The sequence below is a fragment of the Nematolebias whitei genome, chromosome 10 (genome assembly GCF_014905685.2).
Source record: "Nematolebias whitei isolate Nwh7 chromosome 10, NemWhi1, whole genome shotgun sequence".
Lineage (NCBI taxonomy): Eukaryota > Metazoa > Chordata > Actinopteri > Cyprinodontiformes > Rivulidae > Nematolebias > Nematolebias whitei.
The window spans coordinates 30,211,742-30,236,024 of record NC_056507.1 but is presented as its reverse complement, the minus strand read 5'-3'; the positions used below and the strand labels follow the sequence as shown (position 1 = coordinate 30,236,024).

The window sequence follows — 24,283 nt, the reverse complement described above, 5'->3', positions numbered from 1 at the left end:
TGTGTGTGTGTGTGTGTGTGTGTGTGTGTGTGTGTGTGTGTATGCCAGATGTTTTCTTTCACCTCTTGTATTTTTTAGTACATGCATGCCTTTAGAATATCTTATTTGAAGTGGCAGAAATGGGCTTCCATACACGCGACAACATGACATGATTGAACTATATCACCATGCATATATGTATGCCAAAAAAATTCCTTAAATGAGTAAAACTATCGTCATGTGTGTTACATACTACAACCAGGTGGGATGCATGTCAATTTTATGTCAACAGGTGGCTTTTATTTTGAAGGGCGACAGGTTGGCAGGTCAGTACGCATGCGCAGTCGTGCTCAAACTCAACCCCGGAACACCGGCTGAAGAAAAACAGAAAACACAAGTGAGTTCCCAACAACAGAAACTTAATTCATAACAGTGTGTCGCAATTAATTGTTTTATAGCGGTCAAACATGTGCTACGACCTATCATGCTTCTTAAAATGTAATTTATTTGTAAAAAGCTCCTCCGGAAGTCTCGTTTACCGTCACTAACTGCTAACTCGAAGCTAACTCGGTGTTTTAGCTCGATTGTAGCGTTTGTTCTCCTAACGTGAGGACAGTTTGGGTCATTATTCAGAACGTGTGTGTTGTTCTCAGCCGGTGCTCCTCCTGGGGCCCAGAAGCTGGACTGAATGCAGAGAGCGCCACATCATGGAGGCGCTGCTGAAGAACCTGTCGGAGGCCGTGGAGCTGCTGGCCGTGGCGGCCCACTGCGCTGTGGTGGAGCGCTGGGACGAACTGGCCCTGTCCAGGGCTTTCCACTGGGCCGAGTACTGCGAGCACATCTACTCCAGGTTCCACAATAACCCGGCCATAAGAAGAGTTCTGGAGAAACAGCTGGAGCTCACAAATCAAAGCTTGAGCAATGTCTTTCCTGGATGTGCTGAAGTTTCCTTCTCGGACCTCCCACGTTGCCGAGATTTGTTGCTGGTCGGGCTGCTGCACAACCCTGAGCTGCCCGTCTCCATCTTGAAGCTACTTTTTAAATCTCAGGGACCCGGTAAGGTCTTGACGAGTGACTATGAAGATGTCCCTGGCCTCTGCAGCCGCATCATTCAGTGCAGGTCAGTTTGTAAAGTCCTGCGTCCTCTCTGCGGTCCGTCAGCTGTTGGTGCTGATGCTGAGGTGCAGGGGGAGATGCTGATGGAGAGACTGAGCCAAGAATGCACCGACCTCTGCCGGGCAGAGCACTTTTTGTGCTCCGTCCTTCAGGTGTTTCAAGGAGCAGCACATCGTTTGTGTCTAGTCATCTCTGCAGCTCTGCTGATGACTAAACACTCGTCTGAACAAACGGCCTCGCAGGACTTTCTCTTGGACTGGCTGCAGCGTCACTCCGCCGTGCTGCAGAGCATGTGTTCTGCGCTGCCTTCTGCAACTCTCCAGGAGCTGCTGAAAAGACACCGAAAATTCAGAGCTGCGTTCTGCGACAGGCTGAAACAGTGGGCGTCAGAGATGGAGTACACAATATGTGACGGTGAATGGGTTCATAGCGGCGCCATCCCCACGGTGTCCTTTCAGAGCCTGACTGAGCACTTCCTGTTATTGTTTGAGGCCTGCCCCTCGCTGAGGAGGCAAGCAGAAGACGAGCTAAACGCTTTAAAGATTGCTGATGGAGACTTTGATGTCCAGGGACTGAGTGTGTGGGGAGACCTTCTGTCTGCATTAAACAAGTGACTGTTGGAGCTGAGGTCAAATGTTTGCACATTGATCTGTGCACGTGCCTTTTAGGAATCTAAACTAAGTATGCTGCAGGAATAAGACATGTGCAGCTGTAGCTGTTTCAGTTTGCATTTTATGACGGCTTGTTCATAGATGTGCAAGTTCATGCAACATTTTAACACCTATTAAGCAAAAACATGCAGTTATTTGAAAGATTGTTCTTTTTGTAACAAGAAAGATGCAAATTATTGTTTGTATCAGACAATGCTAAATGACAGGTATCATAAGCAAATGTTTCTTATCTTTCTGTTGTTGTTTTAGTTCCAAATACATCAAAGTAAAATGCTTTCGGCTGCTCTCTTCTTCAGGGGGTCACCACAGTGAACTAGCTCGCATGAAGACTTGGGGATTGTTTTTACACCAGATGTTCTTCCTGACGCAGCTACAGACCACCGAGCTACCACAGCCTCTGTGTGGAGCAGAGAGCTGCTGTCTAGGACACCCGGGGAGCAGATGGTGGGGGTTAAGGGCCTTGCTCAAGGGCTCAGAATGAGGCAAATGGGGTTGGAGGCAGGTGTATGTGCTTCACCTTTCCCACCCACGTTTTGATGTTGTCGGTCCGGGGAGTTGAACCAGCGACCTTCCCATCACAGGCCCACCTTCTCGAACCTCTGCACCACCACTTGTTTTTTTAAATTTATTTTATTTGTTGAAGCTCAGATACAGTGAAAAAAACTAGTTAAATTATTTTGTTTTTAAAAAACTGTTTTGAAATAATTTCCTTGTGATGTTGTGGGTTTAAAGTTTTATTTATTTTTAGTTTGTTCCGTTTTATTGAAGAAAAGTGCTGTTTACAGGGTTTGGATGGGTGGCACCATAACATTATCACCCACCACCAAAGATGAAGGGCAATAATGTTTTTGCCTGTATGTGTGTTTGCCAGTTAGCAAAATATCTTGTGAATCACTGGACAGGTTTTAATGAACCTCTCAGAAAATGACCCTTGGGATCACCACAGCTACTTTAGCCCAAACATTAATGGGTATAATGTTTTACAGATATTGAGCTGAAGTTTAATGTAGTAGTTTTAGTTTAAAACTGAAAGATGGCAGACAAAATGCATTTCATCAGTGAATTAAATAGTTTTATTAGCGATAGGTTGGCCTGACTGAAACAACTTCTAAATGTCAGTAAATTATACAAACATGTTTTTTTTTTTTTAAATGTTCTTTCAGCGCTGTTTGTATTTTCCATCCTGACGTTCTGTGATCTGTCGCTCGGCAAGTTAAAGTTCTTCAGCTGCAGAAAACAAACGAGTTGACGTTTTCAGAAATAATTTGGATATTAAATTGTAACAAAAGGCAAAAATTCAAATAAATAACGGGAAAAAAAAGAAACCCAGTGTTCCCTGTTTGTATTTTCCCCGTCTCTACGTTCACTAAACCAACACGTATTGAATTTATGGAGTCGTGACTCGACCACCGATTTACACATCTCAGACCTGGGTCCTCCTGCAACGACCCTTCTGTGATGAGGGATCAATTAGTCAGATTTGGCGTCAGAGCAGCCGCAGTAGGTGGAGCGGGGGCCTCCTCTCTGTCAGATGGTGGATTAGAGCCCTACCCTCAGTATGTGTGTGGAGGGAACACCAACACAGCCATGGCTCGTTAAACCCACCGTGAAAGCAATTCACGTAGAGACAGACGAGGGTCACTGAGCAAAGGGCAGCTTGTACACAACCAATTTATTCCCAACCAATAAAAACAAATGCGTCAGGCTGGATGAGAGCCAGCCACGAGGAATGAGGGCTCTAACCTGATTTGTTGCGTCCAAATGTATTCAGTAACGGAGTGTTTTCAAGACATGCTATGAAATTATAAAGATTTTACACCACAAATAACAGCTCGTGTGGTTTTGCTCTGCTTTCACAGCCTGACACTAAACTGAGTGCAGGTTAGCAGCAGTCCGGGCGATGACTCAGACGTGTTGACTTTAAAACAAAACCCTGCAAGATGACAGTTTTAGAGCTCTGCCTGCAACGGTTCACATGAAAGATGAAGCCATTTTTCTCCTTTTTTATTGGAACAATTCCCTCAAGCATGAAAACCTTTGCGAAGAACAAGTTTTAGTGCGCTGATACAAGCAGCTGCGCCTGCATCAAGCTGCTACTTTGAGACGAAACATCCTTCCTGATGTCTGTTCTCACTGTTTTTCAGTATTTCTCCCCCAGACAGGAGAATGCACATATTGATGTTCAGTTTTAACTATGTCCGCCCCTCCTTTCATTTATATTCCATTCAGTGTGGTATTGTGTCTCTGCCAGCCTGGGGGTGGAGTGAGGGGGGTAGCATACTGCACTGAGACGTGCTGAGGGAGGATTGGGGTGTCAGGGGACACTGCTGTTGGCTGCTTCCAAAGGGTCACCAAGGATAACGTTCATTAAAACTCCGATCCAGCCACCATCTGGTGGTGTGAATAGGGAGTTTCCTGAGAGGGGAGAGGGTGGGGGAGGCTCGGCACGTGCCGGAGCTGCTCCAGCTCGACCCTGGACTGATCACAGTGGGGGACCCCTGAGCACACCTGTGTCCCACTCAGAGCACCTCATCAGTGGCCAAGATCATCAGAAGGAAAAGAGGCTGTGACGTCTTAACGTGTCAAATTTTATTTATTTATTTTTAATGAAAGACACATTTTACAAAAAAACATCAGCTCAGATTCCCATTTAGATGCTGTGGTTGCAGAGTTATTCTTAGGGAAGGAAGAGTTGAATTGAAGCCAGAGATGCTGTAAAAATTTAAATAGTGCTCCGTTCATCAATAGATTAGTGAGTTGAGATTTAAACCAATTAAACATTTAAACAAATTCAAGCAACTTTCCCTGTTAGGAATCCTTAATATAAAATCAAAACTAAACTGATTACCGTATTTTCCGCCGTACACGTCACACCGCCCTATAAGTCGCATCAGTCCAAAAATGTTTAATAAAGTGGAAAATTCTTTAAATACGTTGCTTCATCATATAAGTTGCATTTATTATGCATCACTGCTGACAACCCGGAAATATGGACCGGTGTTGTGCCAAAAATCGACTGGCTGCTAAATGGCTGCTGCAGGAGTGTGCACGGGAGGACTTTAACAAGAATTTAACAAGATTAACATTTAAAAACAATTATTTGCTCTAAATTATAGTAAAGGTGTGTCTCAGTCTAACTTTTCTTTAGTAAATGCACTTTGACGGTCAAATCAGCTGCATTTCAAAACCCAATTCGCGGAAGCATGCAGAGGAACAACTCGCTGTGCATTTCTTCAAAATTTAACAGGATAAACACCTAAAACAATTATGTGTTTGCATGAAATTATAGTAAAGGTGTGTCTCAGTTGAACTTTTACTTAAAAAATACACTTCAGTGGTCAAATTAGCTGCATTTTTGCCGGGGCGGTGCAGCAAAATGAAGATGATTTGATGGTTGCCCCAAGTGAGCTGGACGAAGGTGGCAGTCTATGGCAAGCCTATTGTGTCATTAATAGCCACTTTTACCTATTGCATGATACAACGGCATGCCATACACCTCAGGCGCCATCTAGCAGCTTAAAATGGGCTTGTTCAATATTTTCAGTCAGAATGAATGAAAAAGGTTAAATCTCAGACAAAAAATGTTTATAAATATGAGAAAAAATCCATAAATACATTTCTCCGGCGTATAAGTTGTAGGGCATGCAAATTATGCAAAAAACTGTGGCTGAAAAATATGTTACTTTATTTGGGCCTTGGAGACTTTAAAAGTTATTTATAGAGTTTGAGGAAATACTTATAAATAAAAAGTGATTAATGATTATTAATAATATTGCTCACAGTCTTTAAAGAATAATTTCATGCCTAATATTAGATTAAGATATTTCACGACAAAGTTGTAGCTATTTTAGTCAAACATTTAAAATAACGTGCAATCTTTTATATAATGTATATGACATTTTCAACAAAGTCCATGCTCAATAATCCAGGTACACAATCCAACAGTGTTCAGTCAGGTAATCTGGACATGTTTCAGAAACTGTCCAGATTACCTGACTGAACATTGTTATATGACATTTTGATAACAGACAATTAAACAAAGACGTGGGCAAAAACATTATCGCCTTTGGCGGCGGGCAATAATTATAATAATAATAATAATGATAATAATAATAATGATAATAATCTGCAGTTTTTGTTCACTAGAATCAAACAAAACCTTAAAGCTGAACTATTTTGTCATTCTATTCCTGTAATACCCGTGTCATGTTAAATCCTGCCACTCTTTGTGTGTGATATTATAAAAGCCTGCATGAAGGTGTCAGTGTAATCTGATATGGGGGGAGGGGAACCATGGACCTCTGCTAGATTACATCGCATGCTATTGTAGGAAATCAGTCCTGTGGAGGAAAACAGCCGACAGAGTTTAGATATCTTCCTGCTCTAGTTTCAGACACAGTTCACACAACACTCTGCCTCGAGTGATATAAAATTAATAAATCTAAGTCACCAGATGAGTGTGTTGACACCACGCAGCCCTCGTTGTTGGTGGAGCCAAGCAGGATGGAGAGATTCATTTGCATTTGACAGAAGGAGGATTTTTCCGCACGCTGACATCTTTAGCACAATCTTATCCTAAAAAATCAAGACTGGAAACAAAGATATACTTTTAAAAAGGGCATTCTGGTTTGAGTTTGGGTCAAACTGGGGCGAGAGCATTGATTTATAACATGTCATTATGTGTTAAAGCAATTTATGCCGTTTGGCTCTCCACTAATAAAGCAATTAAGACAGGAGGAGGGGGGGGGGGGGTGCCCTGAGGCAGTGTATTGCCTTGCAGGAGGTTGTCATAAAACAGTAATTACTGCAACAGCACTTTGAAATGGAGGGTTGTAATTACATGATCTCCTAGCATGTGATGGAGTTGAATTTTCCATTGGAAATTATGGGATGCTGGTTGGAGGGGGTTGGGAGGGCATGCTGTGGACTTTCTGGAGGAGGGATCAGGAGGATAATTGCATGCAGAGAGTCTCGGGGGAAGTGTGCAACCCTGTGATCAAACACTCATTCTGGCTGGGCCTCATCCCATTACAGTCCCCCAAGAGCTAAACTGCACCTGCCCCCACCGACCCCACTCAGTCACACACCCCCAACCCCCCCCAACCAACACCCTTCACTCACACAAAGATTACACAACCAGAAACAAATAACTGAGCCTGAGGAGCAGCAAGAAGAAAGTGTTGATGTTGCAGGCAGCAGAGCGCTGAGAGAGCTTCACCTGCAAATGCTGACAGGTTTTGACTGCTTTGTGTCCTAACAGGCACCCGTCACAGGTGTAACAGCCATGACCACCACTGGCTGGTTAGGCAGGAGAAAACATGTTCCACATGAGTGGTGACACAATTGCGTTTTCTGTCAAATTAACGTGCTCTCAGAGGCAGCGGGAGCATTAATGGCTTCCTTTCTGGGCAGGTTGGATAATCAGAAGACAAACAGAGATTTATTGTGATCGCTGCCAGTCTGCTGCTGGTTCAGACACGAAGCTGCCTCCTGGTCTGTCAGGCATCAGTCAGCAGCTGAAGGTTACCACAGCCAAACTGTCCATCGTTCACAGAGAAGCACAGGTCAAAAACTGGACCCCCCACCCCAGACTGTTTTATCTTATATTATTAAAATGATAATAATAATCTAGCTTTCTGTGAAAAGTAGTGGAAACACTGGGTGACAGATGACTTCTAAAATTTGATGAAGATACTAAACAGAGTTGTTAATGCCAAAATTAGCAAAACACTTGCTAAAAGTAGTAAAACTCTGGCTAAAAGCTAAAAAAGCAAAACAACTAAAATGAGAAAAACTGTAAAGTAACGAAACACTAGCTAAAAACCAATACCAGCAAAATGCTAGCTAAAAGGAACAAAATACTTGCTGAAAGCTAAAAGAAACTAAGTACTAGCTGAAAGCTAAAAGCTGCTAAATACAAACTAAAAGGCAAAATAGGCTCAACCCTAGCTAAACATATCAAAACACTGGCTAATCATTTACAGTAGCAATATGCTAGCTAAAAACAGTAAAAGTAGCAAATTACTAGCTAAAAGTAGCAAAACTCTAGCTAAAAGCTAAAAAAGCAAAACACCAGCTAAAATTAGAAAAATACTAAAAGTGAAGAAACACTCGCTAAAAACCAAAAGCTGCTAAATGCTAGCTAAAAGTAACAAAATACTTGCTAAAAGCTAAAAGAAATTAAATGCTAGCTGAAAGCTTAAAGCTGCTAAATACAAGCTAAAAGCAAAAGGAAAAAATACCTAGCTAAAATTAACAAAACACTAGGTAAAAGTATCAAACACTGGCCAATTATTTAAAGTAGCAAAATAGTATTTAAAAACAGCAAAATGTTAGTTACTATACTATACTATATTGAGCAAAAGGTTAATTAAAAATAGCAAACTACTAGCTTAAACCTTAAAGTAGCACAAGAGTAGCTAAAATCAGCAAAAGACTAGTTAGCTTTCAGCTAAAAGCAGAATAATTAAAAGCTTAAAGAAGCACAAGAAGTAAAAAAAAAATAGAGCAAATGCTGCAGATTTTAAGGAGAAAAATGTGCAGCAAGGTCCAGAAAATATTCTGCCTCACATTCTCACAGTTGTGTACAAAAGATGAGGGCCAAGGTGAAAACAGTTTTTTTTTTAGAATTTAAGGATTAAATTCAGAATTCTGAGATTAAAGTAACAGAACCCCAAGAAAAAATATCCAGGAAAACAAGTCCACCATGACGCCTGATTATCTTCCACAGTTGTGGTACTTTTTGTTTCCTGATGTGATCTTTGTTTGTCCGTGCTTCAGTGCACTTTGATTCTCCAACATGACACCTTCTTCAGCTTCTTCACTGCAAATTAAATTGAAAAGTCTTAGCAGCTACAGCCAGCAGTCCTGTTTGTAAGGACGTTAAATCTAACGGCATTAACATTACTGTTCCTGTAAGTGTACGAGCTCCACTAATCTCTTTGCTCTCCAGACGCCTCTAACATTGATTTTCCAATGAGAAACGTGGACATGGTTAAATAGTCTGTCCAGAGTTGTGAGGAGTACCGTAAATCACCAAAACACAGGACAACATATGAAGTTTTTGGTTATTTTTTTATAAAAAGCATATGAGTATTTTTATAACACTTTTTGACATCAACATACCTCTTCATTAAACACAATTATAGAAGCGAAAAATCACATTTATCTGTTTACATAAACCTCAGGCACGAAGCCATAATAGCATCTTTTGGTCACCTAAACATTCTTATATATTCATATATTTTAAACATTCTTGCAGATTTCATACAGCAAATGAAGAATAAAGTGTTTCAAAAGCAAATAAAGTCAAGTGGAAGAGCATCTATTTAATTCATGTGGTCCACTCAAGTGTTTACAATATCAACGTGTCGTTAAAAGCACAGTTAAGTGTTTAAGAAGTGAAGTTCTGCGGGAAGGTTATGAGCAGTCAATATCTTACCTGTTTCAGATAGCTCTTTAAACAACTTCAGTTTGTAAAAAGACTTTTATTCTACTCTGGTTTCAAAAATATATATATATATATATATATTTATAACGATTCCTGCAAACATTATTGTATAATTGTGAATAACTGCAAGCGCAAATAGAACCAGCAGCTAGCTGTAGCACTTCTACAGGAATATCAAAATACTTCTACTAGAATATTTGCAATCCCTCAACATGTAGGAAGCAGTGCTCTGCCTAATGCAAACCTGACAGCAGTGTAGTGGTTTATAAAACTGCATTTGCATGGACCACTAGGAATTCTTTTGATACTGGAGGTGTTTAAAAACAGCAGCATCTCACTTTGGTCTTGGCCCTGCTTAGACTAGCCAGGAGCTTGTGAACCGATTCAAAATTAATATAGAATAAAATTATATATTAATATAAATATTTCTCCAAACTGAGGCCATTCCAAGAGCTATCTCCAACAAGCGTTCACAGAATCTCACTTCAAACGATCGGAACCATCCCTTTTAAAGTACTTGCGATGGTCAGGACAACAACCAAGAAACATCAAGTGGTCACCAACAACTAAGATGTTTGCATGTCGTTCCTCGCTGTTCAAAATGCAACATCTCCTGATTCATGAGCGCGAAAGCTGACAATCCAGACGCCAGGAACCCGTTAAAACACACACCTTAATGCTGATCACATGACTCCAAAACAAGTACAATCAGATACAGCAAGCTAGTGTTACTCTACAGAACGGGATGTAACAGGTGGCAGCTGGTACACAGAATTTATTGCGATGTACACCAAACACCAATGAACAATGTCGTCAGAGCCGTTGTCTGTGAAATCTCTGTGATTAGTCGCTCGTCACAACCTGATTTGGAAAGTTCATTGTAGTTTTTATAATGGCTGAAGACACTTACCCAAGGACGAAGCAAGTTGGCTGAGCGAGGACTACAGGTGACCGAGAGGCGGCTGCATCTGAAACAATGCTCTGAGCAAATTCATGCAACGAACACACACTAAAACTCTACGAGTCAACTTCACTCACGCTGTTTTTGTCTTGTATTTGTAGGCCTCACTGAAGAAGATGAAGACCTTTTTTGCAAAGCAGACGTCGTCTCCCTGAGGAGGTACTGTCCATGAAAAATATGGCCTTTTATATTTAATGTTAACACAGATCAGTGACCCAAAATTCACAATATCCTCACAGAAACAGCATACAGATATGTACAGTACATGAAACACATTAGATTTTTTGTTTTCCGAACACTTCTAGTTTCAGTGCAATTAGAGTAGTATTTTTAGAGAAAACCCCTACATGATGGTCGACTGCAGCGTCGTCTGGCTCACGTTGTTCAAGTAGATCAATGAGGTTTGGGTGTCTAAGTCGTTCAATGCAGATCTGCAGTGTGCTTTGCAAACACTTTCCGTATGTAAGGTGAAGCCCTACGGTGTGCACGTGTGAAGAGGAACATGAGAATCTACTGAGGATATTTTTTTTCTGCTTTGTAATTATTTCTATTTCGTTACATTTCATCTGAAACTACTTGAACACACAAAATGAATTGGAACAACTGTCTACGGGTTGTGCAATCCGCGATGGAGAGTCTGTTTTTACAGCAGGCTCACCACAGCTGGGCGGTTTAAGAGTAGCCACGCTGGGTGAACATCTTTCCTGCTGGCTCCTGAACATATTCCTCCGTCTTGTCCCAGTCCTGGACCCATCCTCCGTTCAACTGCGCCGTGGCCCCGTAGCTCTTAGCCGGGCCGCCCATTGCGCCGTATCCCTGCGTTATGTCGCCCGTCTCCTCGGCGAGCTCGTCCTCGTCCGCGAAGCCACACTTCTCCTCGCTGGTTTCTTCAGGGTCTGCCCATGGCTGCTTCTCCCCGGAGGCAAAGATCCCATAAAATATCACCCCTCCATAATGCACAAGGGAGGCAATGAGGAAGACATACTGCCACTCTTCACGGGTCTAAGAACAGACAGAGATGGAGCAAGAGTAAGTAAAGGCATTCATAAGACACTGTGCAAGTTTGTACATTCAAATGTTTATTTCTGTACAAATATCACTCAGATGATCAAGAGACCACCATGCAAGTCCTAAAAGTAGATGAAAACATCCAACTCACCAGTTCCTCCTCAACATTCCTTTTTGACTATGGTTAGGATTCTGATGTGGCTTTTTTTAAACCTTACCTTCCTTCTGATTTTGGCAGAACCTTTGTTGTTGCAATTGTTTGTATCTTTCATGGCAATTATTTTTTTCTTGAGGGTGATTCAGTTTGAGTGTTAAGATATTTTTGGGTTTTGTGTTGTCCCAGATGCACCAAATGAATTAAAGGAAAAAAAGTCCCTAACCATGAAACTGCCTTCACCGTGTTTTATAAATGTATTGTACTTGTGCTGGAAGGCTGTGTTTGCCTTTCTCCAAACATTTTCTTATCATTTGCAATAAAATTAATATATTTGTTTCACAATTTGGGGCGGCTGTGGCTGAGTGGTTAGAGCAGTCGTCCTCCAATGCAAGAGTTGGGGGTTCGATTCCACCAGCAGTCACATGCTGAAGTGTCCCTGGACAAGACACTGAACTCCTCATTGCCTCTGATGTGTGTCCCATCAGTGTATGAATGTGATAAAGCTCTGATTATTCTGTGTATAGATCTAGTAGAATGCTGTATGAATGGGCAAATGAGGACACAGATTGTTGTAAAGAGCTTTGAATATCTTGATAAGATAGAAAGGTGCTATATAAGTACAGTCCATTTACCATTTATGATTTCATAATTTGTGTTCACAGATGCCTTCAAGCTTGCTTTATCATTTTCAGTTGAGTGCATACAGTGTAACAGTGTTTTTATAGAATGATGGCTTTCCTCTTGAACATCGCAGTGTTCTCCGGATAATAAACTTCTGAACATTATTATTGCTGTTTTTCTTTCAGCTTCTCTCTTCTTCAAGCGTTGCACAGTGAGTGTACTCACATGAAAATGTTCACAAATATTTTTAATCGGATGCCCTTTCTGACACAACCTGGGCTCAAACCTGCGGCCTCACAATTACAAGAACGTTACTGACCACTAAGCTACTGCTGCTCCAGACTTGTAAACATTATTTTCTGATATTAAATTATGTGAATTAGTGGAAGTATTTATACATTTATGTAGAAGCCTGTTATAGGGTAGAGTTTGAGAAGACTTTTATTGTTTAATATTGCTAAAATTGTTACAAAAAAAACATGTGATTGCAATTTTGACAGGTGTACTTTATGAATAAAAGTGTATTACCTAAAACCAGGAAACAATATTGATTCATAATACAGCATTGTATGTACCTGGTAACTACAGGTACCCGGCTGTGTTATTAAGTGATTATTAAGTGATTTGTTACCTTGTTCTTGTTTTGTGTGTACCTGGTATTAACCTAAAAATCAAATACTTATTGAATATATATCCATCAAGTACCAGGTTTGTACCAGGTATGTACACAGTTTTGAACATGGAGACACTGAAATTCTTGCCCATTCTTTTTGCAAAACAGCTCGAGCTCAGTGAGGTTGGATGGAGTGCGTTTGTGAACAGCAGTCTTCAGCTCTTTCCACAGATTCTTGATTGGATTCAGGTCTGGACTTTGACTTGGCCATTCCAACACCTGGATATGTTTATTTGTGAACCATTCCATTGTAGATTTGTCTTTTTGTTTTGGATCATTGTCTTGTTGGAAGATAAATCTCTGTCCCAGTCTCAGGTCTCTTGCAGACTCAAACAGGTTTTCTTCCAGAATGGTCCTGTATTTGGCCCCATCCATCTTCCCATCAATTCTGACCATCTTCCCTGTCCCTGCTGACGAAAAGCAGGCCCAAACCATGATGCTGCCACCACCATGTTTGACAGTGGGGATGGTGTGTTCAGGGTGATGAGCTGTGTTGCTTTTACGCCAAACATATTGTTTTGCATTGTGGCCAAACAGTTTGGTTCTGGTTTCATCTGACCAGAGCACCTTCTTCCACATGTTTGGTGTCTCCCAGGTGCTTGTGGAAAACTTTAAACAACACTTTTTATGGATATCTTTGAGAAATGGCTTTCTTCTTGCCACTCTTCCATAAAGGCCAGATTTGTGCAGTGTACGACTGATTGTTGTCCTCTGGACAGACTCTCCCACCTCAGCTGTAGATCTCTGCAGTTCATCCAGAGTGATCATGGGCCTCTTGGCTGCATCTCTGATCAGTCTTCTCCTTGTTCCAGATGAAAGTTTAGAGGGACGGCCGGGTCTTGGTAGATTTGCAGTGGTCTGATACTCCTTCCATTTCAATATGATTGCTTGCACAGTGCTCCTTGGGATGTTTAAAGCTTGGGAAATATTTTTGTATCCAAATCCGGCTTTAAACTTCTCCACAACAGTATCTCGGACCTGCCTGGTGTGTTCCTTGGTCTTCATGATGCTCTCTGCGCTTTGAACAGAACCCTGAGACTATCACAGAGCAGGTGCATTTATACGGAGACTTGATTACACACAGGTGGATTCTATTTATCATCATCAGTCATTTGGGACAACATTGGATCATTCATAGATCCTCACTGAACTTCTGGAGTGAGTTTGCTGCACTGAAAGTAAAGGGGCCCAATAATATTGCACGCCCCACTTTTCAGTTTTTTATTTGTTAAAAAAGTTTGACACATCCAATAAATTTCATTCCACTTCACGATTTTGTCCCACTTGTTGTTGATTCTTCACAAACAATTAAAATTTTATATCTTTATGTTTGAAGCCTGAAATGTGGCAAAAGGTTGAAAAGTTCAAGAGGGCCGAATACTTTCGCAAGGCACTGTACATACCCTGTAACTACCACGTACATACAAAGTATATAGTAATTTCATAACAAGTAAAAAATGATTTTTCCAGGACATATTTGGTGCCTAAAGAACATCTTTTGAACTACAAAAAACTGCATTTGGTGACATTCTCTATTAATAAATAACCAGTACTTTGTCTAAAAACAGAAATAAATGTTTGGCCTCCAGTTTTAAAGTTAAAAACCTTGGCGTTATTTTTGATCAGGACTTGTCTTTTAATCCCCACATCAAAAATGTTACCAAAACCGCTTCATCATATCACTAAAATTAGAAACATCTTATCTAAAAATTATGCAGAAAAACTGGTTCATGCATTTGTCACGTCTAGAATGGACTATTGCAATGGTTTATTATCTGGGTGTCCAAATACGTCTTTAAAAAGTCTTCAGTTGATCCAAAATGCTGCTGGAGTCTTAACTGGAATTAGTGGGAGAGATCATATCTCTCCAGTTTTAGCTTCTCTCTATTGGCTCCCTGTCAAATCCAGAATTGAATTCAAAATCTTACTTCTAGCCTACAAAGCTCTCAACAACCTAGCTCCATCTTATATTACAGAGCTTATTGTTCCATATTTTCTTAACAGAGCACTTCGCTCTCAGACTGCAGGTTTATTTGTGGTTCCTAGAATTTACAAAAACAGAATGGGAGGCAGATCCTTCAGTTATCAGGCTCCTCTCTTGTGGAACCAACTTCCAGTTTCTGTCTGTGAGACTGACACATTGTCCAGTTTTAAGACTTTCCTTTTGATAAATCCTATAGTTAGGGTCAGCTTGGGTTTCCTGAGTTATCCCTTAGTTATGCTGCTATAGGCTTAGACTGCTGGAGGACAAAATGACCACATTTTTCACTCTGCTACTGTCTTTACTTACTCTGCTCAACCTGTTTTGTATTTGTAATTATTTTTTCTATCCTTAACATGTGTTTTTGTTTTTCAGGTACACCTGGACCTATATCTGGACCTACATCTGGACCTACAGTATATCTGGACCTACCATTCTATGTTTGTCTGTCTCTCCTTCCTGTCCTCTCAAACCAGCCAGTCAAAGCAGATGGCCGCTTGTCCTGAGCCTGGTTCTGCTGGAGGTTTCTTCCTTTTAAAGGGAGTTTTTTTCTTTCCACTGTTGCCACTGTGCTTGCTCAGGATGGGAGACTGCGACGAAGTGAAGATTCAACTGGTCTGCTGCTTCCTTAGATAGAGAACTTTACTAATTGGCTTCTTTATGTATGTGAATGTTCCTGTAAAGTGCCCTGAGACAACTTTGTTGTGATTTGGCACTTTATAAATAAACTGTATTGAATATTCTCTGAGGGTTTCAAATCATTTTACTGTTCCCATCAGGACACACTCACCTTGTTCTTTGTCATCGCTCCAACTATAAGTGGACAGACCATCCCTGACAGAGTTCCCACTCCGTTTGAAATCCCCATAAGGATGCTGGCGTAGCGAGGAGCAATGTCCAGATGGTTCACATTGAAACCTTCAGCAAAAGGAGGAAATATCACGAAGTCAGTGCAGTACTAAATAATCCTCCAAATAATAATCCATGTTTTAAAGACTCGCCTGATATTGCAAACCCACTGAAGCCCACTGCCAGGACTAGAAAAGAGATGGCCACCCCCTTACTGTGAGAGTAACCCACCACCAACAGGAGTGTCGCCTCCATTCCAAACCCTGAAAGCAGGCGGACGATAAATAACTCATGAGAAACATCTGCAACACCACGAGGAACCGGCAGCCACCTGATGACAGCCTCACCTCCACAGTTCATGATTTTACGGACCGTCGTGGTGGACATGATGTTGTGGGTCCGCAGGTAGTCGGCTAACTGGCCTCCTAAAGGCACAATGATGGTCATGACCAGGTGAGGAAGAGCAGACAGCGCTCCAACCTGAGAAACCATCAAATATGAGTCTGAAGCAACTCTGACAGCAACAAAGAGACCATCATAACTGTCCGAGGATAAACGTGCTGCTGTGTGTCGACCTCTGACTCCAGCGAGCAATAATTCAGCCCAGTAACAATCCCGCCTCGTTCTGGGCCTGAATTACAGCTGTCAGCGTGGCTTGATTCATGGTTTACTCTCTCACTGGAGGGCAATCGTCAGGACCAGATATGATTACACGAATTCTGTTGTCTGGATGAAAAACTGTTTGGTGATGAGAGGTAATAATACTGAACGGCAACAGGTTCTGTTCAAAGTTAACTCTCTAGGCCTTTCATGTAAAATAATTTATAATGTGGTAATGAGCCCGCTCTCTGTAGAAAACATGGACCTGGAGTGGGTTTTTTGTTTGTTTTCATCATTAACAATGTAAAACTGCTCCATCAACTATGACTGTTTTATCCTTGAAAAAGCGTGAGGAATAGAAGAACGGAGTTTAAAAAAAAAAACAGTTTTATAAGTGTTTCTGTCTGTTAGCAGTGCTACGCCATGATCTGGAGTTTATGTCACATTGTAAAAGTCCCAAGCTGCAGCTTTGTTGGAGATGAGTAAATCAATCAACTTTTAACTCTTTGCTCTACAACTGCAACACTTTACAGCATGTTCTGTCATGAGATCAGATTTTCCGGTTTGTCCTCTGACGCCACGACTCCCCACAGCAGCTTATTTGCTGTTTCTTCTTGTCTAATAAATAAACTGAACAAGAACAGAAACTCCAGTTTTATGCCGTTTGGTGCAGAGCAGTCTGTGTAAAATGAGTTTTGGGAGCTTTGTGGTTGGATGCAGCTGCACTGGTTAGTCAAATGTTCTCATCAGAGAGTGAACTAAAGCAGACAGCTGAAGTATTAAAGGCCTAGCACTCCCTGAAGGAATGCATACCACCCACTGCCTTTCATGTTAGACTATTATATCATGTTTTAGAGTATTATATCATGTTCTGATGAGAAATCAGAGTTAAAGATGATCATCCTTAAAAGTGTAATTTCATGCATTATAGCAGGATTTCACATGATCTGTTAGTGCTCAAAGTATGTGCTGACAATAACCCTCAGCTACTATCACACCAAAGTTCAGCTCCATATTTGTCAATCTAAGGTTTTTATGTTGGCTAATGCCAATTAGCTGTGACATCCATCTTGAATTGTGTTGGCTCTAAAAGTTAATCAGTTGTGGATGAACATCCAACATTTTCTTTCTGGGCGTTTCAATAAAATTTGTCCAGTTCATGTGATATTTTTCTAACAAACAAACACACGCACTGAGTGCTACATTATTGCCGTTTAACCTTTGGTGGAATGTAACAAAACTATAAAGCTGAAAGAAACTGTGTGTTTTAGAACAATTCTGTAAAAGACTGAATGTTGAATCAACCCTTCTCATGGTGTTAATGATACTAAAAGCTGTTTTCATGTTTGTATTGTCATTTGTTTGTTTAGAATAGATAAGCAATCATTTTGCCAGACTGAAATTAGAATTTTTCACCCGACAACAGAGAAAATAGAAATCAAAAAGTAGATTCATAACAAGCTTTTTATTCACACACCAAGCCACACTTCTACTGAGTTCTTTGTATCTGAGATTATCTTTGTTCTGGTCGGTTCAGAGCTAAAAATATACATTTTTCATGAGCTTTTTTTTTTTTTTTACCTTGCTGATCTCAAAGCCAAAGACTTCCTCAAAGTATGCAGGCTGGCTGATGAGCAGCAGATAAAAGGTCCAGCTTCTGCAGAAATTGGCCACAATGATTGCATAGACAGGCATGGAGGAGAAGAACTTCCTCCAGGGGGTCTTAAATTTCTGCACAATCATAGAAATAAAAACAAATCAGCTGAATGAAGCATCGGGTGCAGCATCACCAAGCAAGACGGGCCACTCACTTCCATGGCACCCATCAGTTGGGCGCTTTCACCGATGCTCTCCTCGATGTAACGGCGCTCTTCTTCAGTGATGGTCGGATGCTCGGCCGGGCTCTCATACGATACCAAGATCCAGAACATGTACCAAACTATCCCAAAAGATCCTGAAAGAGACCAAGAGTTAATCATGTTTGAGTCAACTCGTGTCTTATTTAACATTCTCCTTCTAAGTCAGACCATCTTGAAACCTCTTGGTTAATGTTCAAGCTTTCTGAAGGTCTTTCAAAGGTTTTCTTTGAAAAGTGTCTCACTCATTTTCAGTCCTGTGCCTGACTCTGATCAGTGAATGTTTTTTTCTGTTTTTCAAATGTATGCAACATTTTGGACATAAAAAGGCTCCCAATCTTAAGAAATGAGCAACCGTGGCATCGACTTACGACAACAAGAGCTAAGAAAACACCCAAAATAACAGTTTGACATGTGTTTTAGCTCTAACATGGTGATTCCTAAAGAGCTTCCAGCTCAGAGGATCAACTGGAATATCTGACCCTTCCTTCATCCCCAACAGATACAAAAAAAAATGTAAGCATAAACTTCACAACATGTCGTCATGGACAGGCACAAGGACTGGACAAGAAAAATCACTGGAAAAAGCAACAGAATTATTGTAAAGACCTTCAGAAAAACTGAAGAGCTGTTGATCAAGACCACCTTACAGAGCAGCCACACTTTCTGTAAGAAGCTAAATATAAAGATAAGTGGATTCAAACATTTGTACAGTACTGTAAAATTGTACTTGTTTATTCAGTATTACTCGAGACTGGGTGTATTTCACCCACATGTGGTATAATACTAATAGGATGTCAATTTAGATATTGTGAAAGGGTTTTTTTTATGTGAAAAACCTAAAATAAATTTTAAAAAAGTGTTGAGCAACTGATAAATTGATGACATACAAAGGACAAACAGCAAGATGGAGTTGTACTTTCAGCACATTATTCACCTTGTCGTCACCTCGTTGCATCAAAATCACAAAATGTGTGAAATCATTGTTTAGACACCACCCTCGCTTTAGTTGCTTCCCTTTTTATTTGCCACAGATTGTGATTTAAAGGTTGTCCTTGCAGCGACGCTCACCGTACACGTAGAAGACCGAGGACCATCCTGTGTACTGCACCAGGACCCCAGCCAGAGGCATGGCCACCACTGCGCCAGCGTACGACCCTGAACAAGACACGTTACTGTGACTAAGCAGAATGTGATCCTCTGTTGACCCAGAGAGTAGTCTCGTCCCTCCGGTGGTTACAAATGTGGTCAGCTCAGACAGCTTAGGGAACAATATTGTGTAATTTTACACCTGTTTCACTGTCTGCACTAAAGTGTGCAATAAAATGTGTGCGTGCCAACCCCAGCATGAGAACGTATTCTGTACCACAGAAGGAGATGGTTGCCAGACGACTTCTTTCCAGCGGTGGGGCCCATTTACTCCAGATCCCATGGCAGGCTGGATAAGTCACACCCTGCACAGAAACAAACCTCATCTTTATCTGACATTTTCAAATCAAATTATCAGCATTTAATTACAAAAAAAACCAAAACGTGTTATCTAGTTTGACATGTTCACTCCCCTGCTTCACTGCCTGACGGACGCAGTCTCTTCTTATTTGTCAAAGCCTCGCAGGACAAATTGAAGTTATTAACAGACAAGGCGACGTGTATTGGAGCTGGCCCTTCTAATAGAAACTAATGGCTCGGGTGTGAGTTGGTGCAAATTCGAGCTGACTCCCCATTTCATGAAAATAATTCACTGAATTGCTCCCATTAAATCTTCATTAAACACTAAGTGGCACACAATCAGCTATTGATAGATTCAAATTGCTGGGGCTTGCAGTGGGAGACACCCTGAAATGCTAATGCTTAATTTGTAGTAATTGGTTGAGGTGCAGAACGCAGGCAGCTTTTTTTCCTCAACGCTCACGAGGAGCTACTGAAACGACAGTGTGCAGCTAAACGCAACAACAAAAGGAAACGACCTTCAGTCTGATAATAGCATCTCTCCCCTCCCTGAAACGAAGCCTCTTCTTGAGCTGCGGGAGCCGCCTGCATCAAGTGGTTTTTATCTCTTTTGTTCCACATATTTCAACGTGAACATGAAGCTGTTCCAGCTCAGAAAACCATGACACACTAGACCTGCTCTTCAGGGTCTCCTGCTGTTTGTTGACCACTCTGTGTGCAGTTTAATGAATGGGAGCCTCTTCACCACAGAACGCTTTTACAATTTCAAACAGAACGCAACAGAGGATTTGTGTAAAATGTGGTAACAAAGAGAATGTCAGGGTGGTTTGAACGAAGGGGTCAGCCCCAGCTCTGGCCCTGATAATGAGGCGTCGTTTCAGTCTGAAATGTCAGCACCTGATGTGCAAGATCGTGCGTACCTCCACCAAGCCTTGTAATATCCTCAAACAGATTACGCATCCATAGTGCGTACGGGCGGCGGAGGGAATGAACATGTTCAGGATGGATGTCAGCACAATGGCAGCTCCGAAAACTCTGGGTAAACAAGAGATGTCAGATTACTGTAAAATAAAATCATTATACTGTGCAGAATAAATAATGACAGTATTCATCAATCAGAACAACAAAGGCTCTCAAATGTAATTTTGTTTTGGCATTTAGTACCAAAAGAATGAATAAACACCCAGAATGAGGATAAAACAGCTTTAATTGGATGTGTGAATTTAACAAGCAGTTATAATATGCTGCAAGTTAATATGATAAAGTACTTTAAGATTTCAATCTGTTTAATACATTGCGACAGACTTTGAGTCCTAATTTGATTTGATAGAGTGCCATACAATTTGATACGAGGCAGTAAAATAGATTTAATTTGATAAAAGATCAACGAACTGAACAATACACAAAGAAACAGATGGTTTCAGGTTTGCTGCCTCGTCCCATTGTTTGAAGCTAAAACCAAAATATATGTGTTTATAGTGCTGCCATTTTATATGTTTGGAGCCAGAGTTTTCATAGTTGAGTTGTGGGACTGTGAGCCCCACCTCCTCCCCCAATCATGAAGGTTTTTAGGATTCAAAAATTTAATTACAAGCAAACTTAGGAGCAAAATAATAATTTGAAAATATAACAGCAAAGTAAAAACTATGTAAATTACCAGGTCTAAACAAAGTTATGTGAGGTGTATTGATTATTTTCACTCTCATTCACTTCACATCTTTTTCCAGCTTCAACTTCTTCGTTACATCTTGTGTGTTCAGTTGTTATTTATATACCATGTCCTATTTAATTAGATTTGATTGGCTACAATACTGACACAATAGGATATGTTACAAAGTATAATACACTACAACACCATTGCAGACCCATGCAAATTAATTTGATAAAATACCACACAAAACAACATGTTACGATGTGATAATAAAACGCAGTGGGGTACAATGCCACAGAACTTGAGTGCATTTTATATCAGACAAATCAAATTGAAATTATATAATGTGATACAACACAATAGGACAGATCTATTCAACTGGCAGCCCGGGGTCCAAATCAGGCTCACAGGTTAGCTCAGTTCAGCCCACCAGTGGGTTCATTTGAAATTAAACTAGATTTTAAACCATAAAACAAACTTATAACACAAAATTACTTGATGTCTGGTCCCTGAGCTCTTGGCTTTCAGTAATTGTGACCCCCTGAGCAATTTAGTTGAATAGCCCTGAAATAGGATATGGCACAATACCATACAACAAAATACGATACAGCACAGTACAATATGACACAATACGATATGATATGATACAATCTGATTTGATACAACACAATACGATAAAATACAATATGATATGGTAAAATATGATACAATACTAGACAATACAATACCAAGCAACAAAATACGAAGCAATACAGCACACAGCCATATGTCACAATACAATATGTCACAATACAATATGTCACAATACAATATGTCACAATACAATATGTCACAATACAATATGTCACAATACAATATGACACAATACGACATGACAAAATACGATATAATACGACACAATACAATTTGAAACAACACAATACGATAAAATACAATATAATATGATAAAATATGAAACAATACTGGACAACACAATATCAAACAACCAAATATGATGCAATACAGCACACACCCATATGTCGCAATACAATATGACACAATACGATATGATACGACACAATATGATATGACACAATATGATTTGATACAGCACAACACAGTACACTAGAACATGATACAATACAATAAAATATGATACAGTACTAGACAACACAATACCAAGCAACAAAGTACGATGCAATACAACGCACACCCATATGTCTCAGTACAATATGACACAATACGATATGACACGATACGACATGATTCAACACAATCAGATATGATTCAACACAATATGATAAAATGCAATATAATACAATAAAATATGATACAGTACTAGACAACACAATACCAATCAACAAAATACGAAGCAATACAGCACACACCCTTATGTCACAATACAATATGTCACAATACGATACGACACAATATGATTTGATCCAACACAACACTGTACACTACAACATGATACATTACAATAAAATATTAAACAATACTAGATGACACAATACCAAGCAACAAAGTATGATACAATACAACACACACCCTTATGTCACAATACAATATGTCACAAAATGAAACAATTCCATTTGAAATTAAGTGATTTGATTTCATAAGATATACAGTAGAACCATACCCTAATGCAACACAGTTTTGTTTTGATTTATCCATCCATTATCTTTTACCCGCTTCTTCCATTTTGGGTCACGGGGTTTGCCGGTGCCCATGTCCAGCAATCACTTTGGGGGACACCTGGACAGGTCTCCAGTCCATCACAGGGACACATAGAGACAAACAACCATTCACTCTCTCACATCTAGAGACAGTTTAGAGTTACCAATCAGCCTAACATGCATGTTTTTGGTCTGTGGGAGGAAACCGGAGTACCCGGAGAAAACCCACGCATGCACGGAGAGAACATGCAAACTCCACCCAGAAAAGCCCGCGGACCGGGATTTGAACCAGGGACCTGCTCGCTGAGAGACAGCAGCTCTACCAGTTGCACTTCCATGCTGCCCTTGTTTTGATTTAATTTGGTGTAATAAAATATATTTTAATCTCCCCTTGAGGAAATTTGCTTCAGACTTTTGTTTTAGACCTCTACACATCAGTCCTTTAAACCGATAAAAAATACAAACACAATTCACCAGTGGACATTCTGCAAAAACACTTTTCAAAATACAAATTTTTATATAATTGAATTTGTATAAAATTCGGAAAAAGAAGGAATTAAGGGCAGTGTCACACATCCCCTCCCAATCTGGTTATTTAGTCTCCGGGGGGGGGGTGGGGGGGGGGGGGGGGGGTGTTTCCAACAAAAAGCATCAGATGACTTGGCTTGATGAAAGGTTTGCATTTAGGCTGAGCTCATATAGAAATAGTTTAACGACTTGTGAAAACACAGAATAATATGTCTCATCCAGTTCTGTGTTAAATGTCCTTTTTATACTTCAGAAGAAGGGATTATTTAAATAAAATATTTAAAGACTTCCGGTGCTTTGTTTCCTGTTTGCTCCATCTACTCATCAGTGAAATAAAACGGTGAGCAATATTTGCTGAGTGAAACTGTACAATCGTCACCTAGGAGCAGATTTCACATGAGGTTTTGGCTGCTGGTGGTTGCCATGCGTCTCAACATAAAGGATTAGACACGGTGGTCCCAAAGGGGCTCATTAACATGAGGAGGCACGCCTGGCGGGCATCAGCCAAATCCCCCTGCTCATCTGCTGCTTTCTTCAAACCTCATGCTCACATATTTATGACTGACGAGCAAAAGTTAAGCACTACACATTTCTTTAAAATAAAAGACAAGGACGCTCCACCTACAGTTGTTGCTGGACAGTGATGGAGGGTTTTTACCTGTTTGCAGCCAGTCTGGAGGAGATGTATCCCCCTGGAATCTGAGTGACGATGTAACCCCAGAAGAAGGATCCGTGAATCATCCCCACGGTCTCTGGGTCCCAGTTGAATTTCGCTTTCTTCAACACACACATAGAAAATCGTTATGCTTTTGTTATGCTCAAAAGAATCATGTTTATGGATATTTTTCATGGATTATTTCTCAAATTTGGTTTAATATTTTGTATTTTGGCAGATTTGTTTTATTAAATTATTGGTTTCAACGCCTGGGGATCAGAGCCCCAGTGTGGGTCACAAAACACCAAGTTGGGGGTGCAGAGATGATCTACAAAAACCAAAGTTCGAAAACAATCCCATTGGCAAATTTGAACTACAATTTAGTACATTTTTTTATTGTTTTGTTAATTTTATATATATATA

General features: G+C 40.5%; 2 protein-coding genes across 2 annotated transcripts in view; one reads left to right on the top strand and one right to left on the bottom strand.

Moving 5' to 3' along the window:
* Positions 1-671: 671 nt before the first annotated feature.
* Positions 672-1,709, top strand: fancf (FA complementation group F). Its single transcript, XM_037683560.1, has one exon. It carries the CDS (start codon positions 687-689, stop codon positions 1,707-1,709), a length of 1,023 nt encoding a protein of 340 aa, XP_037539488.1. The 5' UTR covers positions 672-686.
* An 8,773-nt stretch (positions 1,710-10,482) lies between these two features.
* The window catches only part of LOC119416332 (vesicular glutamate transporter 2.1), a 16,850-nt gene continuing 3,049 nt past the window's right edge, over positions 10,483-24,283 (bottom strand). Inside the window, exons 3-12 of the mRNA XM_037683562.1 lie at positions 23,864-23,982; positions 20,292-20,406; positions 19,289-19,376; positions 18,994-19,080; positions 17,878-18,020; positions 17,648-17,797; positions 15,814-15,946; positions 15,619-15,729; positions 15,408-15,535; positions 10,483-11,179 (exon numbers count right to left, since the gene is read on the bottom strand). Of these exons, the coding sequence (XP_037539490.1) occupies positions 10,850-11,179; positions 15,408-15,535; positions 15,619-15,729; positions 15,814-15,946; positions 17,648-17,797; positions 17,878-18,020; positions 18,994-19,080; positions 19,289-19,376; positions 20,292-20,406; positions 23,864-23,982 (1,404 nt within the window). The 3' untranslated portion in view covers positions 10,483-10,849. The remainder of the gene's footprint in view (positions 11,180-15,407; positions 15,536-15,618; positions 15,730-15,813; positions 15,947-17,647; positions 17,798-17,877; positions 18,021-18,993; positions 19,081-19,288; positions 19,377-20,291; positions 20,407-23,863; positions 23,983-24,283) is intronic.

Excerpts from the sequence above, each read along its gene's own strand:
- fancf (XM_037683560.1), top strand. The coding sequence starts at position 687 with ATGGAGGCGCTGCTGAAGAACCTGTCGGAGGCCGTGGAGCTGCTGGCC.